The sequence below is a fragment of the Oncorhynchus nerka genome, linkage group LG27, assembly GCF_034236695.1.
Source record: "Oncorhynchus nerka isolate Pitt River linkage group LG27, Oner_Uvic_2.0, whole genome shotgun sequence".
Lineage (NCBI taxonomy): Eukaryota > Metazoa > Chordata > Actinopteri > Salmoniformes > Salmonidae > Oncorhynchus > Oncorhynchus nerka.
In genome coordinates this window covers 63,533,873-63,554,017 of record NC_088422.1, presented here as the reverse complement: position 1 = coordinate 63,554,017, position 20,145 = coordinate 63,533,873, and the positions used below count along the sequence as shown (strand labels likewise).

At 42.1% G+C, this 20,145-nt stretch overlaps 1 protein-coding gene across 3 annotated transcripts in view; it reads right to left on the bottom strand.

Moving 5' to 3' along the window:
• LOC115112130 (phosphorylase b kinase regulatory subunit beta-like) overlaps nucleotides 1–20,145 on the bottom strand; it is an 82,193-nt gene that overhangs the window by 44,373 nt on the left and 17,675 nt on the right. For all 3 annotated transcript variants that reach the window (XM_029638952.2, XM_029638951.2, XM_029638953.2), the window contains 6 exons: nucleotides 19,392–19,499; nucleotides 19,194–19,274; nucleotides 10,910–11,025; nucleotides 9,269–9,332; nucleotides 2,965–3,060; nucleotides 2,101–2,298 (listed from right to left, as the gene is read on the bottom strand). In XM_029638952.2, coding sequence (XP_029494812.1) covers nucleotides 2,101–2,298; nucleotides 2,965–3,060; nucleotides 9,269–9,332; nucleotides 10,910–11,025; nucleotides 19,194–19,274; nucleotides 19,392–19,499 — 663 coding nt within the window. The remainder of the gene's footprint in view (nucleotides 1–2,100; nucleotides 2,299–2,964; nucleotides 3,061–9,268; nucleotides 9,333–10,909; nucleotides 11,026–19,193; nucleotides 19,275–19,391; nucleotides 19,500–20,145) is intronic.

The window sequence follows — 20,145 nt, the reverse complement described above, 5'->3', positions numbered from 1 at the left end:
ACCAGGGACCCAAAGACATGGATGTCGATTATGGCAGCCCCCCGCACCGCTCTGATTCAGAGGGGTTGGGTTAAATGCGGAAGACACATTTCAGTTGAACGCATTCAGTTGTACTAGGTATCCCCCTTTCCCTTACAGTAACATGCTATCAATTACGTCGGAGCTCAGTGTCTTCACAGAGCAGAATGGGTTTTGACTGACAGCAGTTCTGAACTTGAGCACTGAACACAACAAGAAGTTGCCTCATCGCTCCCGCTAAATTGGGCTATTTTGGCAAACGGTGTTGTCCGAGTGAGGGAAATTCTGTAAATTACGAGGACTCTATGCATTTTTACAGATGAGACGTTGAGGATTATAAGACATACCGCTTTGATGTCAAGACAGGCAATTCAAAAAACACCTCCGAGTCCACTTCACATTTCCATCTCATAAAACTCATGTAATATGTAGTGTCAACATTTACAATCACCATGTTTGATGTGCAGTTAGAAGATGACGTGGTGTTATATCCTGGGTTGTCCTGAACAGAATGATCATGTTTGTTGTTTTGTGAAGAAACTTCTGAAGCCACGCATCTGAATGCATCCCACGTCTCCATTCAATGCACACCAAAATGACCATCTGCTTCTCTGAATTCCCTAGTATTTGTATTTGTAGTGAAAGCCTAAGATTCTAAGATCATATTTTATAATTTAGCTTTGGCAGTAGAACAAGCTTTCAAATGATGCCAACCTGACCCAGATTGCGATGTATAATGGATCGTAATTGTGTAAAGGCGGGTGGGGATGCAGGGCTGTGCTCCAAAGAAAACAACTAACAAGTGTGCTTGTTCTAGCTCCTTAACGGCACAGCTGGGAGAGATCAAAATAGCACCTTGTAGTTGAAGACTCTTCTTTGAGTCATAAAAGTGCATTGAAATTACTTAGGAACTGTGTACACTTTGGAGAGGTGTGTCCCCACTTGGAAACACGTTAGACCTCTCACTCAAACCCTTGTCAAATTTTCAAAAGAATCTTCATGTTACTGAATGTGTCCAAAGTATTTTCAGATTTGTTATGAACAAATGCAGCGAAAAGTACAGTTAATATCAAGTGAACATAAAATCAAGTGTAATGTTTGGATTCACTCGTGTCAGGTGAACTGTTGTGTCCTCACCTTTAGTCTAATCATTTCCCCATAATTTCCTGTTCCCTTCTAATTGCTGTCATTGTTACAGTCCCTGGCGGCGTAGTGTGTTACTGATGGTAGGCTTTGTTACTTTGGTCCCAGCTCTCTGCAGGTCATTCACTAGGTCCCCCCGTGTGGTTCTGGGATTTTTGCTCACCGTTCTTGTGATCATTTTGACCCCACGGGGTGAGATCTTGCGTGGAGCCCCAGATCGAGGGAGATTATCAGTGGTCTTGTATGTCTTCCATTTCCTAATAATTGCTCCCACAGTTGATTTCTTCAAACCAAGCTGCTTACCTATTGCAGATTCAGTCTTCCCAGCCTGGTGCAGGTCTACAATTTTGTTTCTGGTGTCCTTTGACAGCTCTTTGGTCTTGGCCATAGTGGAGTTTGGAGTGTGACTGTTTGAGGTTGTGGACAGGTGTCTTTTATACTGATAACAAGTTCAAACAGGTGCCATTAATACAGGTAACGAGTGGAGGACAGAGGAGCCTCTTAAAGAAGAAGTTACAGGTCTGTGAGAGCCAGAAATCTTGCTTGTTTGTAGGTGACCAAATACTTATTTTCCACCATAATTTGCAAATAAATTAATTCAAAATCCTACAATGTGATTTTCTGGATATTTTTTTCTTCTAATTTTGTCTGTCATAGTTAAAGTGTACCTATGATGAAAATTACAGGCCTCTCTCATCTTTTTAAGTGGGAGAACTTGCACAATTGGTGGCTGACTAAATACTTTTTTGCCCCACTGTATGCATATGCTTTCCATATTTCTTATGTAAGAAACATTTCAATTTAGCCCTATCCATAATAGGCCAATTCCCACGAGTGTAAGGGGTTTTAAGAGCTGAAATGGAAAAAGTCAAGTCACTGTAGCGCATGTTAGTCATCACAATCAGTCAGTAGGGTTGGCTTTTAAACTAAACCACAGACCTTCATCTCAGCCGGTTTGTAGTGTCTCCTGTTCTTGTCCTCATTGGCGGTCCTGTAGCCGTCACGCAGGAAGCGCTTGAAGCCATACTTCCCCTTTAGCTTGCGCACCACCTTGTCCAGGGTCTGACTGTAGAGGGCGTCGTCATCCACAGCGAACGCAGGGTAGCTGATGCAGGGCAGGAGGGCAGCGTCCGTATTCTGTATTGGGGTTCAAAGGGGGTTTCAAAATGTGTAACATTTAAACAGATGCCAGCTTTTGATAATTTCTTAAGTAAACCCTTCACCCCCATGTGCCAGCTGTCTCCAGGCAGTTAGTAAAGGGTTAAGAGACTAAGGGACCCACTCTCTCTCTCTGCTAATGGCCACTTTTCAACATTAAAGAGGCTGACATTTAATAACATATTAGTCAGAGACTCATATATAATTAAGATGCTCAACGTTTTACTTGCATAAGCCTTGTACTGTACTCCCTTCATCCCTTCACCTCCTTCCTCCACAGCCTCTCTCTCACTCCATCCCCACCTCTCTCTCACTCCATCCCCACCTCACTCTCACTCCATCCCCACCTCACTCTCACTCCATCCCCACCTCACTCTCACTCCATCCCCACCTCACTCTCACTCCATCCCCACCTCTCTCTCCCATTAGCCCACGTTGTAGCTCCAATGCATTTCTTCCATTTCCCCTAATTAAACCAATTCATTTACAGGAGCACTTTTCTGTCTAGTTGCTCTTACTACCGGAGAAAAATGATTATTCCTCTCTTTACTGGTGAACTGGGAGATTGGACTGGTCACTAAGCAAATACATCATAATGGCACAGAGTGGTATTTAGTAATGAGTGGTTTAATTATCTTTACTCACATGGGACCTGGATTCTCTGGGTAGGAGGGAGGACAGTGTCTGTCTGTTCCTGTTGTGGGCATCCAGGTCCACGAAGATGACAGACCAAGAGCAACCCTGCAGAACAACAGAGATGACAAGAGTCATGTTCACTGGTGGTTGTTAGGTTGATGTGGGTCAGACGAGGTCTGACACTGTTTCGTTGTGGATGAAAATTGTAGCGCTTCCGTATTGTCACTATGCAAGATTCAACGTAGCCTGCATGCTACCATGTTTGGACATGATGCATTTGGCGAACCTGTTCGAACACCGACTTTTCACAGGCAATCAGAACTCAAAACATCTAGGACATATTTATATTTATTCCATTTTCGAGCAACCATTTGTTTCCGTCCATGCCTTTGAACAGTGCCACTAGTGAGCCATGCGACTGCAGGGCATGGATGGCAGCTACTGGCTGTTCCCAGCATGTCCTGATATAGGCCTGTCGCACTGCAGCTGTCACCACCACTTCCACTAGCTCTCTGAAAATAAGCCTTAATATGCAGGAAACAACATCAAATGTCACAACCATGAACATAAGCATTTCGCTACACCCGCAATAACATCTGCTAAATATGTGTGTGACCAACACCATTTGATATGATTCGATTTTGACAGTCGCTCACGCACGGACACACGTACCGACATGCGCACGCACGCACACACACACACCACATTCTCTACATGGCAGAAGACCTGTTTGTTTATGTTACTGTGAATTCAGCTCGGAGGATGAAGTGCTGGCCACTAACCATTTAAATGAAAGCCACACACTCAGAGCCTCCAACATCTCACCTGCCGCCTCTGCAGAGCAAAACCAGCTTTGAAAGCAGCAATATTATAACCTTATTCTTACAAAAGACCCAATATTGCACAACCATTTGATATTTTTGGGTACAAAGCTAAAAAAGCATTGTGTTTTTCTATGCTTTGAGCACAGTGCGGGGGCACTCCAACCATGAAGGGCCATCCAATCACCTCGATACCACATCATGTTGTTAGACTGCAAACTCTTTACCTACGGTATGATTACCTACCCACGAGCCCCTCTGTTGAGATGAGGGCCTGAGTGCTTTTTCTGGGTTAGTTGACTGTGCCATTTTTTGGATTAACACACCTCACAAATGTATGCTACAAATGTTCCTGGACACGTTTCTTCACCAACACCTCAACCATGTTCACATTAAAGTAAAGACAAAAACATACTAAGCTGCTTCTGCACAATGCATTATGTATGCTGCTTTCAAACAAGCCAACCGAAGCTTTTAGCCATCCGAGTGACTCTCATCAGGCCTGCTTTAGTGATTTAGTGTACATACTGCAGGGTTTGGTGGAATGGGATGTAAATGATTGTGACAGCACAGAACGTGGTCTCCACTGTGACCTACGCTTCTTAGGACCATACCTTTATTGACAGCACTCCACATTTTGCTGTGAAACAGGCAGTCACTTTAGAAGTTGACAACCCACGCATAAAAGTTGGGTAAAGTTAGTGATTGGCTCCCGCTCGACCATTGTGCTCTGGCTAGTCATTGATTGGCTGTTGCCTCTAAGGAACACAGTAGGGGAGAGTCACTGATCATGGCTTATTCTCAGTTGAACATCTAAAGGAAGTCAGAGGGGCACTGAGAGCAGGCCATCATTAATAACCTATGTGATGACTCATAGCCACTCCATCCCCAACGTGGGCCACACAGCAGCCCACACACCAGCCACTACTATACTACTGCCTAATGACAGGAACCAAACCCAGTGGGGCACAGAGTTTAATCTAAAACTCTGATCATCAATGAGTCAATTTAACATCATTGGCTGTGGATTAATTAGATGAAGGGGGCGGCTAAGGAGAAGAGCACATCATTAAATCACTGATAATAGTAGCAAAAGAGACTATAGCAATCATAAGGTGACTTCAGAAAGTATTCACACCCCTTGTTAAAAAGCGGGATTAAAATGGATTTAATATAATTTTTTGGCAACAATCTACATTATGAAGAATAAAACAATATATATATATTGATTAGATACAGATGAAGTCGGATGTTTACATACACCTTAGCCAAATACATTTAAACTCAGTTTTTCACAATTCCTGACATTTAATCCTAGTAAAAGATCCCAGCTTTAGGTCAGTTGGGATCACCACCTTATTTTAAGAATATGAAATGTCACAATAATTGTAGAGAGAATGATTTATTTCAGCTTTTATTTATTTCATCACATTCCCAGTGGGTCAGAAGTTTACATACACTCAATTAGTATTTGGTAGCATTGCCTTGAAATTGTTTAACTTGGGTCAAACGTTTTGGGTAGCCTTCCACAAGCTTCCCACAATAAGTTGGGTGAATTTTGGCCCATTCCTCCTGACAGAGCTGGTGTAACTGAGTCAGGTTTGTAGGCCTCCATGCTCGCACACGCTTTTCAGTTCTGCCCACAAATTTTATATAGGATTGAGGTCAGAGCTTTGTGATGGCCATTCCAATACCTTGACTTTGTTGTCCTTAAGCCATCTTGCCACAACTTTGGAAGTATGCTTGGGGTCATTGTCCATTTGCAAGACCCATTTGCGACCAAGCTTTCACTTCCTGACTGATGTCTTTAGATGTTGCTTCAATATATCCACATAATTTCCCTTCCTCATGATGTCATCTATTTTGTGAAGTGCACCAGTCCCTCCTGCAGGAAAGCACCCCAACAACATGATGCTGCCACCCCAGTCCTTCACAGTTGAGATGGTGTTCTTCGGCTTGCAAGCATCCCCCTTTTTCCTCCAAACATAACGATGGTCATTATGGCCAAACAGTTCTATTTTTGTTTCATCAGACCAGAGGACATTTCTCCAAAAAGTTTGATCTTTGTTCCCATGTTCAGTTGCAAACCGCAGTCTGTCTTTTTTTTAATGGCGGTTTTGGAGCAGTGGCTTCTTCCTTGCTGAGCGGCATTTCAAGTTATGTCAATTTAGGACTCTTTTTACTGTGGATATAGATACTTTTGTACCTGTTTCCTCCAGCATCTTCACAAGGTCCTTTGCTGTTGTTCTGGGATTGATTTGCACTTTTCGCACAAAGGTACGTTCATCTGTAGGAGACAGAACGCATCTCCTTCTTGAGGGGTATGACGGCTTCGTGGTCCCATGGTGTTTTTACTTGTGTACTATTGTTTGTCCAGATGAACGTGGTACCTTCATGCATTTGGAAATTGCTCCCAAGGATGAACCAGACTTGTGGAGGTCTACAATTTTTCTTCTGAGTTCTTGGCTGATTTCTTTTGATTATCCCATAATGTCAAGCAAAGGGGCACTGAGTTTAAAGGTAGGCCTTGAAATACAGTCACAGGTACACCTCCAATTGACTCAAATGATGTCAATTAGCCTTTCAGAAGCTTCTAAAGCCATGACATCATTTTCTGGAATTTTCCAAGCTGTTTAAAAGGCACAGTGAACTTAGTGTATGTAAACTTCTGACCCACTGGAATTGTGAACAATTGTTGGAAGAATTACTTGTGTCATGCACAAAGTAGATGTTCTACCGACTTGCCAAAACTATAGTTTGTTAACAAGAAATTTGTGGAGTGGTTGAAAAATGAGTTTTAATGACTCCAACATAAGTGTATGTAAACTTCCGACTTGAACTGTAAGTACTCAACCCCCTGAGTCAATACATGTTGGAATCTCCTTTGGTAGCGATTACAGAGGGAGTCTTTCTGAGTAAATCTCTAAGAGCTTTCCACACCCCGATTGGGCAACATTTTCCCATTATTCTTTTCAAAGATTCTTCAAGCTCTTTGAAATTGGTTATTGATCATTGCTAAACAACCATTTTCAGTTCTTTTCAAGCAGATTTAAGTCAAAACTGTAACTCGGCCACTCAGGAACATTCACTGTCTTAATGGTAAGGAACTCCAGTGTAGATTTGGCCCAGTGTTTTAGGTTATTGTCCTGCTGAAAGGTGAATTCATCTCCCAGTGTCTGGTGGAAAGCAGACTGAACCAGGTTTTCCTTTAGGATTTTGCCTGTGCTAATCTTTTTTATTTGCCTGTTTCTTTCTTTTTTATCCGGGGAAAAAAACTATCCTGAACGATTACAAGCATACCTGTAACATAGTAATGTGTTGTATTGGATTTGCCCCAAACATAACACTTTGTATTCAGGACAAATGGTTAATTGCTTTGCAACATTTTTACAGTATTACTTTAGCACCTTGTTGCAAACAGGATACGTGTTCTGGAATATTTTTTTATTCTGTACTGGCTTCTTTATTTTTACTCTGTCAATTAGGTTAGAATTGTGGACTAACTACAATATTGTTGATCCATCTTCAGTTCTCTCCTATCACAGCCATTACACTGTAATTGTTTTAAAGTCACCATTGGCATGGTGAAATCCTTGAGCGGTTTCTTCCTCTCTGGCAACTGAGTTAGGGAGGACACCTTTATCTTTGTAGTGACTGGTGTTGGGGATTAATCAGAATAGCTGGGTAACATAGATAAGATGTTTTATTTTCATTATATGCTTGTGAGTTACTTCTCATTTAGAATGTATCTTGTTGTACTATAGTGGTGGCCATTTGCAGTTATCCTTTCTCTGTCCTGGGGTCAGTTACTTGGGCCGCAGAGAGGGGAGAGGTCAAGCTTGTCTTCATATGTAAACATATCTTTTAAACCATGTGAAGGAATGATTGAGGGGGAACAAATTATCTCTTGGCTCCACAATGTCTGTGTGCCAGTCACTGTGTCTCTGTGATCTTGTCCAGGAGGGGTGTATTTGATATATGCCTGTTGATGAGGTTTTGTTTTATGGTCCTGAGTGGTACCAAGAGCAAGATAAGAACATAGTTTAGGAGACAAAGCTGAATGATAATTTATAGCCAATGGTGTCTGTCTATGTGTGTCTTTGCTATAAGGATCTCAGTTGCAATGTGTAAGCACTCTCAGATAATTCATTTATAGACACTGAATTGATCTGAGAGTCACAGGGTTGTGATGGAGCTCATAATAATTAAAGATTGACTTTATGATAACTCTGACTTGTGTGGTGGTTTGGTCTCATGATTTGGTAAAAACAGGAAATTTCCACTACACTGGGTATGTCGACACACCATCCAAAGTGTAATTAATAACTCAACCACACTCAAAGGGATATTTAATGTCTGCTTTCTCAATAGGTACCCTTTGTAAAGCCTCCCTGGTCATTGTGGTTGAATATGTGTTTGAAATTCACAGCTCAACTCAGGAACCTTACAGATAATTGTATGTGTGGGGTACAGAGATGAGGTACAGGTATCATTCAAAAATCATGTTACACACAATTATTACATTTTTCAACTTACATTTTTAGTCTTGAACCCATGTAAGCATGCCATAACAAAGGGGTTAAATACTTATATACACCAGACATTTCAGCTTTTAATTTTTAAATAATTTGTACAAAAATGTAAAAACATCATTCCAATTTGACATTATGGGGTATTGTGTGTAGGCCAGTGACACACCAAATATACATTTAATCACTTTTCAAATCAGGTTGCAACACAGCAAACATTTTGAAAAAAGTCAAGGGGTCAACTTTCTGAAGGCACTGTATATCACTATGGGTAAGGTTTTCTCCCTTCATGGTAGGTTTACACGGGACACGATGAAGTTGATGTGCTTTATTTGATTGAAATGCTTCGTGCTGTGTGCATGAACGAACAAAACGGAAAAGAAAGAAATCCGTTTCGAGATAAACAAGAATGCTAAGTGGAAGTTTCTCAGTTTTCCAATCCATTAGCCCATATAACGGATGTTCACATTCCTGTCTTTACTTCCTCTAGACTCCAAAACAAATGAATCCTACAAATGGCTGATCCAGAAAGGAGCAAGGAAATCAAGGAAATGGGAACACCAGTAATCCATCAAAGCCATTAGTGCATCTAGCTAGTCAGCACTGAGTACAACACAAGCCCACTCAATAAAACCCCAGAGTGTCTGGTTCCCTTTCCACACGCAGAACATTTCCATCACATCACTGGCTTCAGGTGATTTCAATACTTCTCTGAGAACTGCTGTGCTATGATCATCTATAAGATCTTGAAGATGGATGGTGATGTAATGGGACTCCCGATTTGAAGTATAAATCAGTTACACACCATCTATAATGCAATCTTAACGCATCAGAAGCTGTTACACCAGAGGTGAATACCCAGTTCGGTCATTCAAATCCTAAACTCTTATCTTCAGAGTAAGCGAGGACAATGTCTGGGACTCTAGACAGAATGGATGAAGTTGGAGAATGAATCAAAAATACCTGATTCCCAAACAGGTTGAATCCATTGATAGCCTCGAGAGCAGCTTTGGCCAGCCCCACAGAACTGCAAAAGAAAGAACATGTTTTAGAAACCCAATATAAACCTGAAAGCACTGTCTATGGTATTTATAATTGAAATACCATAGGACACACATTTTCTGTTCTGTTCCATAGCTCCAGGTCACATGCACGCCTAACATGCATATGTTACTTTATAAAAGGGGGTTTGGGTACACTTTTTATGAACCCCCTTATGTATAAGGCACATGACACCCAACACTAACATCCCTTGACCTGTAATGAGCCTTACATTTATACTGTAAACGCCTACAAGTATACATTTGAATGCTTTTATAACGTAGTTACAAACAGGTGACTCATATATATAATTGTTGCTGGGAGGGGGGCTGAAATCATTGTGCAGTTGACGTTGCAGAGAAAATAGCAGTCAATTTCTCTGTCATTTTGTTTTCCTTTCCCTCTTAACAGTGCTCTATAAAATGAAGAAGAAGACGTGGCAAAGATAGTTGCACGATATGCAGACATATAAAAAAGGTGTTCAATCCCACAAACAGAGCCCAAATTGACAAGTTACAGACTATAAAGCACAACACAGTATACTGTAATACTATTTTCACAAAAGGGAGAAACATATATACAGTAACATAACATTCTGTGTTGTAATTAATCCAGATTGATATTGATAGCTTCTGCCGACACATCCCAATGAGTGCAGTCAGGATTAACCCTACTATAGAGTGGACTTAAAATTGGAAATATAATGCAGTTGAACAAAGCAAAATATTACTACAGAATTACATCTATAATTTGGTTGCGCTATCTTCTACTTGGTAAGAGACTGCCACGGGCTAATCCAAGAGCTCGATAGGACTAAAGCGTAGCCATTTTTGCACAAACTCAATACAGTCTAGGCTTGATGACATTAACATTGTTTTATAATGACTTCCATTTTCCTTTCAGCTGAGCTTGAATGTCATGATTTAAAACTCTAGATGAAGGCATTTATCACAGCTTTCTGTGACACACACAGGCACTACGTCTCCATCGGCAATCTGGTACACTGAGTTAATGGAACAGTTTTTTTCCCCCATTGTAAATGCGCCTGAAACTCGGTGAATGACTCTGCATTGAGATAATGAACTCAGAAAGTTACTGCATGTGAGTTGTGATTCTGCCCCCGCAATTGTTTTGCCTATTAATGTGTATTATGGAAACTGAACTAGAAAGCAGTCATTCTGAATTTGACTAACGAACTAGGTTGCCGAATTATTGTCTGTATAGAATGCAACATCTGTAATTTATCTATAGAAAACGGGTGTAAGTTGCAACCAATTTTCATGCATACCTTAGGAGAAAACAGTGTTTTCCAGAGATAAGGGACAGAGGAAACAGAATCATTATTGAGGTCTTAAGAGAGGGAGAGGCAGATCTACTGCTTGAATGATAGGCCATCGACATGCACGGTTTCCCCTTTGCCTTGACTACCCTAAAAACTCTGATGGAAATATACTCTCTTTGTTTTTGTGGAGAGGTGAACACTTTATGTGTGTGGTGACTGTTTCAAGCAGTGTATTCATATCTTTATAAATCAATGTATTCACTAGAGGAGGAAAAACAGACCTGGAGTGCAATTCAGTGCTTCCATTGTTGTACTTGCTCCCTCTCTCCCACATGCCAAAGTCAGGCACTCTGTATGCCCTCTCTACACAGAATACCAGATTCTGGATGAACGATACCTGCAGAGGTAGAAAACACAACAATGTCACATGAATCTCTAGCGAGTTTCTTTCAATCTCAACATAGAAAGCTTTCTCCCTGGAATTACAGTGCATTTGGAAAGTAAGTCAAGGCTCTGGAGTTTTTCCATTTTGTTACGTTACAGCCTTATTCGAAAATGGATTCAAATTGTTTTAAACCTCATCAATACCCCATAATGACAAAGCAAATAAAAATATTATTCTTTGAAAAAGTATTAAAAAAACAAACAGAAATATCACATTTACATAAGTATTCAGACCCTTTACTCAGTACTTTGTTGAAACACATTTGTCAGAGATTACAGCCTCAAGTCTTCTTGGGGATTACGCTACAAGCTTGGCACACCTTGTATTTGGGAAGGTTCTCCCATTCTTCTCTGCAGACCCTCTCAAGCTCTGTCAGGTTGGATGGGGAGCGTTACTGCACAGCTATTTTCAGGTCTCTCCAGAAATGTTTGATTGTTCGATTCAAGTCCGGCTCTGGCTGGGCCACTCAAGGACATTCAGAGACTTGTCTCAAAGCCACTACTGCATTGTCTTGGCTGTGTGCTTAGGGTCGTTGTCTTGTTGGAAGGTGAACCTTCGACCCAGTCTGAGGTCTTGAACACTCTGGAGAAGGTTTTCATGAAGGATCTCTCTGTACTTTGCTCCGTTCATCTTTCTCTCGATCCTGACTAGTCTCCCAGTCCCTGCCGCTGAAAAACATCCCCACAGCATGATGCTGCCACCACCATGCTTCGCCGTAGGGATGGTGCCAGGTTTCCTCCAGACGTGGCGCTTGACATTCAGGTCAAATAGTTCAATCTTGGTTTCATCCGACCAGAGACTCTTGTTCCTCATGGTCTGAGAGTCTTTAGGTGTCTTTTGGCAAACTCCAAGCGGGCTGTCACGTGCCTTTTACTGAAGAGTGGCTTCTGTCTGGCCACTCTACCATAAACCCCCGATTGGTGGTACTGCAGAGATGTTTTGTTTTTCACCTTTATTTAACCAGATAGGCTAGTTGAGAACAAATTCTCATTTGCAACTGCGACCTGGCCAAGATAAAGCATAGCAATTCGACACATACAACAACACAGAGTTACACATGGAATAAACAAAACATAGTCAATAATACAGTAGAATAAAATAAAACAAAAAGTATATATACAGTGAGTGCAAATGAGGTAAGATAAGGGAGTTAAGGCAATAAATAGGTCATGGTAGCGAAGTAATTACAATATAGCAATTATAAACACTGGAATGGTAGATGTGCAGAAGATGAATGTGCAAGTAGTGATACTGGGGTGCAAAGGAGCAAGATAAATAAATAAATACAGTATGGGGATAAGGTAGGTAGATAGATGGGCTGTTTACAGATGGGCTATGTACAGGTGCAGTGATCTGTGAGCTGCTCTGACAGCTGGTGCTTAAAACGAGTGAGGGAGATATGAGTCTCCAGCTTCAGAGATTTTTGCAGTTTGTTCCAGTCATTGGCAGCAGAGAACTGGATGGAAAGACGACCAAAGGAGGAATTGGCTTTGGCGGTGACCAGTGAGATATACATGCTGGAGCGCGTGCTACGAGTGGGTGCTGCTATGGTGACCAGTGAGCTGAGATAAGATGGGGCTTTACCAAGCAGAGACTTGTAGATAACCTGTAGCCAGTGGGTTTGGCGACGAGTATGAAGCGAGGGCCAACCAACGAGAGCTTACAGGTCGCAATGGTGGGTAGTGTATAGGGCTTTGGTGACAAAACGGATGGCACTGTGATAGACTGCATCCAGTTTGTTGAGTAGAGTGTTGGAGGCTACTTTATAGATGGCATCACCGAAGTCGAGGATCGATAGGATGATCAGTTTTACGAGGGCATGTTTGGCAGCATGAGTGAAGGATGCTTTGTTGAGATATAGGAAGCCAATTCTAGATTTAATTTTGGATGGGAGATGCTTAATGTGAGTCTGGAAGGAGAGTTTACAGTCTAACCAGACACCTAGGTATTATTTGTAGTTGTCCACATATTCTAAGTCAGAGCCGTCCAGAGTAGTGATGCTGGACGGGCGAGCAGGTGCGGGCAGTGATCGGTTGAATAGCATGCATTTAGTTTTACTTGCGTTTAAGAGCAATTGGAGGCCACGGAAGGAGAGTTGTATGGCATTGAAGCTCGTCTGGAGGTTAGTTAACACAGTGTCCAAAGAGGGGCCAGAAGTATACAGACTGGTGTCGTCTGCGTAGAGGTGTATCAGAGAATCACAAGCAGCAAGAGCAACATTATTGAGGTATACAGAGAAGAGAGTCGGCCCGAGGATTGAATCCTGTGGCACCCCCATAGAGACAGCCAGAGGTCCGGACAACAGGCCCTCCGATTTGACACACTGAACTCTGTCTGAGAAGTAGTTGGTAAACCAGGCGAGGCAATCATTTGAGAAACCAAGGCTGTCGAGTCTGCCGATAAGAATGTGGTGATTGACAGAGTTGAAAGCCTTGGCCACGTCGATGAAAATGGCTGCAAAGTAATGTCTCTTATCGATGGCGGTTATGATGTCGTTTAGGACCTTGAGCGTGCCTGAGGTGCACCCACGACTAGCTCTGAAACCAGTATGCATAGCGGAGAAGGTACAGTGGGATTCGAAATGGTCGGTAATCTGTTTGTTAACTTGGCTTTCGAAGACCTTAGAAAGGCATGGTAGGATAGATATAGGTCTGTAGCAGTTTGGGTCTAGAGTGTCTCCCCCTTTGAAGAGGGGGATGACCGCGGCAGCTTTCCAATCTTTGGGAATCTCAGACGATATGAAAAAGAGGTTGAACAGGCTAGTAATAGGGGTTGCAACAATTTCGGCAGATCATTTTAGAAAGAGAGGGTCCAGATTGTCTAGCCCGGCTGATTTGTAGGGGTCCAGATTTTGCAGCTCTTTCAGAACATCAGCTCTCTGGATTTGGGTAAAGGAGAAATGGTGTGGGCTTTGGCAAGTTGCTGTGGAGAGTGCCGGGCAGTTGACCGGGGTAGGGGTAGCCAGGTGGGTGGAAAGCATGGCCAGCCGTAGAGAAATGCTTATTGAAATTCTCAATTATAGTGGATTTATCAGTGGTGTCAGTGTTTCCTAGCCTCAGAGCAGTGGGCAGCTGGGAGGAGGTGCTCTTATTCTCCATGGACTTTACAGTGTCCCAGAACTTTTTTGAGTTAGTACTACAGGATGCAGATTTCTCTTTGAAAAAGCTAGCCTTAGCTTTCCTATCTGCCTGTGTATATTTGTTCCTGACTTCCCTGAAAAGTTGCATATTACGGGGGCTGTTCGATACAAACGCAGAACGCCACAGGATGTTTTTGTGCTGGTCAAGGGCAGACCGGTCTGGAGTGAACCAAGGACAATTCATAGTTCTACATTTTTTGAATGGGACATGCTTATTTAAGATGGTGAGGAAGGCACTTTTAAAGAATAGCCAGGCATCATCTACTGACGGGATGAGGTCAATGTCATTCCAGGATACCCCGGCCAGGTCGATTAGAAAGGCCTGCTCGCAGAAGTGTTTTAGGGAGCGTTTGACAGTGATGAGGGGTGGTCGTTTGGTCGCAGACCCATTACGGATGCAAGCAATGAGGCAGTGATCACTGAGATCTTGATTGAAAACAGCAGAGGTGTATTTGGAGGGCGAGTTAGTTAGGATGACATCTATGAGGGTGCCCGTGTTTACGGATTTGGAGTTGAACCTGGGGAGGTTCATTGATAGTTTGTGTGAGATTGAGAGCATCAAGCTTGGAATCCTCGGGCAGATTATGTCGGTATTCTAGTCGTAGAGGATCGGTGGGGTTCCCTGCCCCGTACCGGCAGTGGAAGGAGTCCGGATATTGTAGCCCAGGAGTGAGCCGGGAGATGGGTCTAGCATGTGCTAGCCCCAGGCTAGTTGGTGCTAGCTCTGGGACAGAAACGTTAGCCAGGAGTAGTCAACGAGGGTTGAGGTTAGCTAGCTGTGATGACCCAGATGAAAAGGTTCAGAGTTTGTGGTAGGAATTCGGGGATATGGAGAGAAAAATAGGTCCGGTATGCTCTGGTTTGAAATGCGTTGTACGAACTGGCGAGAGCTTTTCGAGCTAAAGGTTAGCGGATGACCGCTAGCAGTGGTTTAGCTGACTGATAGCTGGTAGCTAGTTAGCTTCAGTTGAGGTATTCCATTTCAGAGGTAAATAGAAATAGTTTAGGGGAAAAAAAACAGATCCACACCACATTGGGTGAGGCGGGTTGCAGGAGAGTATTTTGAAGTTGAGGATTAGGAAAAATATGAATGCGAAGAAAAAAATATATATATACACATGGGACGGGACAAGACAAAGACGTCTGACTGCTACACCATCTTGGAAATACAGTGGGGCAAAAAAGTATTTAGTCAGCCACCAATTGTGCAAGTTCTCCCACTTAAAAAGATGAGGCCTGTAATTTTCATCATAGGTACACTTCAACTATGACAGACAAAATGAGAAAAAAATATCCAGAAAATCACATTGTAGGATTTTTAATGAATTCATTTGCAAATTATGGTGGAAAATAAGTATTTGGTCACCTACAAACAAGCAAGATTTCTGGCTCTCACAGACCTGTAACTTCTTCTTTAAGAGGCTCCTGTTTGAACTTGTTATCAGTATAAAAGACACCTGTCCACAACCTCAAACAGCCACACTCCAAACTCCACTATGGCCAAGACCAAAGAGCTGTCAAAGGACACCAGAAACAACATTGTAGTGCACCAGGCTGGGAAGACTGAATCTGCAATAGGTAAGCAGCTTGTTTGAATAAATCAACTGTGGGAGCAATTATTAGGAAATGGAAGACATACAAGACCACTGATAATCTCCCTCAACCTAGGGCTCCACGCAAGATCTCACGCCGTGGGGTCAAAATTATCACAAGAACGGTGAGCAAAAATCCCAGAACCACACGGGGGGACCTTGTGAATGATCTGCAGAGAGCTGGGACCAAAGTAACAAAGCCTACAATCAGTAACACACTACGCCGCCAGGGACTCAAATCCTGCACTGCCAGACGTGTCCCCCTGCTTAATCCAGTACATGTAGAGTGCATTTGGATGATCCAGAAGAAGATTGGGAAAATGTCATATGGTCAGATGAAACCAAAATCTAACTTTTTGGTAAAAACTCAACTCGTCGTGTTTGGAGGACAAAGAATGCTGAGTTGCATCCAAAGAACACCATACCTACTGTGAAGCATAGGGGTGGAAAAATCATGCTTTGGGGCTGTTTTTCTGCAAAGGGACCAGGACGACTGATCCGTGTAAAGGAAAGAATGAATCGGGCCATGTATCGTGAGATTTTGAGTGAAAACCTCCTTCCATCAGCAAGGGCATTGAAGATGAAACGTGGCTGGGTCTTTCACAATTGGTGGCTGACTAAATACTTTTTTGCCCCACTGTAATGTCTGTTCTCCCATCTCCACATAGGAACTCTGGAGCTCTGTCAGAGTGACCACCGGGTTCTTTGTCACATCCCTAACCAAGGCCCTTCTCCCTCGATTGGTCGGGCGGCCAACTCTAAGAAGGGTCTTAGTGGTTCCAAACTTCTTCCATTTAAGAATGATAGAGGCCAGGTTCTATGGGACCTTCAATGCTGCAGAGATTTTTTGGTACCCTTCCCCAAACCTGCGCGTCGACACAATCCAGTCCGAGCTCTCTGGACAATGCCTTCCACCTCATGGCTTGATTTTTGCTCTGACATGCAGTCAACTGTGGCACCCTATATTGTTAGGCGTGTGCCTTTACAAATCAAATCAATTGAATTTTCCACAGGTGGTCTCAATCAAGTTGCAGAAACATCTCAAGGATGATCAATGGAAATAGGATGCACCTGAGCTCAATTTTGAGTCTCATATTTCTGTTTTTTATTTTGAATTAATTTACAAACATAAAAAAAAACAGTTTTCGCTTTGTCATTATGGGGTATTGTTGGTAGATTGATGAGAGAAAAAAATATTTCATACATTTTTGAATAATGATTTACATTTACATTTAAGTCATTTAGCAGACGCTCTTATCCAGAGCGACTTACAAATTGGTGCTTTCACCTTATGACATCCAGTGGAACAGCCACTTTATAATAGTGCATCTAGGTCTTTTAAGGGGGGGGGGGGTGAGAAGGATTACTTTATCTATCCTAGGTATTCCTTGGTGTAACGTAACAAAATGTGGAAAAAGTCAAGGGGTCTGAAAACTTTCCGAATGCACTGTATACTGTACTGTGTCATCATATTGTCAAAAGAAGGGGTCACAAATGTGAATACATTCTTCAGAAGTTAAATGGAATAAACTATTCTCCAGTAACTCCCATTTCCTGCAAATATTCAGTAGAAAAAACACACTAACATTTTGCCATTGATGTCATTAACATTTGTGTGCTGCAAATTAAAAGACAAACATCACCCAGTCACATGGGTAGTCAAAATCATGTCCTTAAATTTCATCTTGATCAAGGAGGAATGACTCTCCTCTATGCAGCAGAATGAGACTACAGGAGAGAAGGACACTCAGAAAATATTTAAATGATGACGTCGAGGCCATGAAGAAATGTTTTTAAAGTACCAGGGGAGATGTGACTGACAACAGTTTTAATTTAAAGTGAGGGAAACAGAGAGGCCATAAAGCGTACAAAAATGGGACAGGCAAGGAGGGAAGACAGGGAACGAAATAGAGCCACTGAAATAGGGACATTGTGGGTTATTTTACTTGGGGATTAAGTAGAATGATTATTGTAAGGCTCTTTCTGGCTTCTTTTTTTTTATACACTTAGAAAAGACAAGATACAGACACACACAAACATCAACGACATCACACCTGCTCAGGCCCACCTGTTCTCACCCCTATCTCCAGTGCCTTCCCTACTCTCCACCACATGTCCTCAAACTGTCCCATTTTGTTCCTCTCAGTCACCCACGCTCTTTCAATATTTAGATAATGAAGCACATGATTTTTCCATTTCTCTTAACAATGGAAGATCTTTCTGGTATGTTGATATTATCTTAATGAATGTTACGGTCACAAATGGACGCATACACAAAACACACATACACAAACATACAAAGCATCTACCTGTATTAATACTGCAATGAAGATGCAATTGAATTGAAATTCCAGTCAGGAAAATATACTGAACGACTGCTAAGAGCCAAAATCGGATGAATTAGATTATTTTGTTGTCATTTAAATAAGGTGCAGAAATAACACACATTAAGAGTCCTATTTCCTGCTTATTTGTTCTGATGTAGATTAATAAAAGGATGCATGCTCATTGATTTCATGTTCATGCTCTCTACTTGTATTATGCAGCTCAATAAGCACTGTTTAAACGTGCAAATTGGGTCTGCTTTGCAAATAGAGCTGGCCCCATTGAAGCTACACAGGCAATTTGTTTGCCTTTGGGAAGAAAAAAAAACTTTTATAATGTGAGGGTTTCCTTTGCTGCAAACAAAGTGCATGTGCACTGTAATTGCTTCACGGCATACTGTTCTAGAACAACTCTATTTTTGAAGATAAGTCTGGATAAACAAAAGCTTTTTCTGAAGGCAATAGTTTCACCCCTGTGCCCAAAAGTAAAGCTCCCAGTGAGCAGACAAGTGAATTAAGAGATGGAATTAATGAATTTCAAATCTCCCAAAGGGCTATAAAAAGCAGGAGACAGAGAATTAACAGCACTACTGCTGCAGCCACTTTAAAGTACCACTATAACAAATTAGTTACTATTACTTTAGCTGTTCGTTTCACCATGCCTCCACTCAATCACTTGCTCACTAATGAAAAAGGGTGCCGAATAAGTTAGTGTATGTCGAGAGGCAGGTGTAATGAATTTGACATCTGTTATATAGTCATCAAATCAGCACATTTAAATTGTTGCGTTTCTAAAGACGCATGCACCTTTAACAACTGCTTACTCAACTGCTGCCTCTACTATTACTATTGACTGCATCAGGGCACTTTGGCACACATGAGCTTTCTTTGTTTGCTTTGTTTATAGTCTTGTCTGTGTGTGTTTCTTTCTGCTCACTGCTGACACAGGGTTTCCCCTTGGGGATCAATAATGTATTATCAACCTGTCTAATCACTATGAAGAAGCCATGTTGTGTAAGAGTCGTGCTGAGCGAGAGGTCATGTGACGAGGCCAGTGGGCCGTACCTCATCCGTGTTGTAGATGATCTGGAGGCCGGAGCAGATCATCTCCACCAAATAGAGCAGGAACAGGGACAAGGCATCAATCTGACAGAGGGAGACAGGGAGGTGGTATTTAAAAACGTAAAACCCGGAATCCGTTCGGACATCATTCGTTATCTACAGTATAGGGGTTTTGCCCTACATGTTTGTGAGAGGGTGTACCTGTAGGTGATGGTAGTCATTGTAGGACAGAATCTCATCTCCTGTGTCTACATTGAATATTGAGTGCAGGCACTTGGAGGGGCTGGGGTCCTGTTTGAATTGTTCCACCTGGAAATAGAGGGAATGTGAAGAAAGAGAGCGAAAGAAAGAGAAAAGAGAGAGAGAAAGGGCAAATAAAAGAGGAGTCAGTCCATAAAAGATGCATCTTACTCACTGGGCAATCTTTCCATTATTTATCCTATCCTCACAAAAGGCAAGTGAGGTGGCAACCAGGACTGGGATGGAGAGATCACTAGGATATTCCACTGCGTCATCACTAGGACACACACTAGAATTTTCCTCAAATGACTGGCTTTGAAGACATGAGCAAACCACTCATACAAATTGGCACAGGTATGCATTAATGTATCTGTAAATATTTCTAACAGCAATTCATGTAAAAGACGTACACATATGACATTCCTCCTCAAACCATCCCAGGTCAGATTTGAGTGATTCACATCGAGTAACACACTCTGGATGAGTTTGCTTCATACAGCACGTGAGCGGATAATTTTGTGCCAACATTTGGTACTGACCGAACCATTCACCCCCTTCCGGCACACTTACTTTTTTCACCTCTGTAGTCTAGTTGTCAGGTCAACAGGGGCATACCTCAGTCCCAGATTTACACTGTTCTGTTCTACTGAGCTTGTCAACCCACTGGATTACTAATTGGTTGGGAAAATGGCTGAAACTGTAATGTAGTCTATAA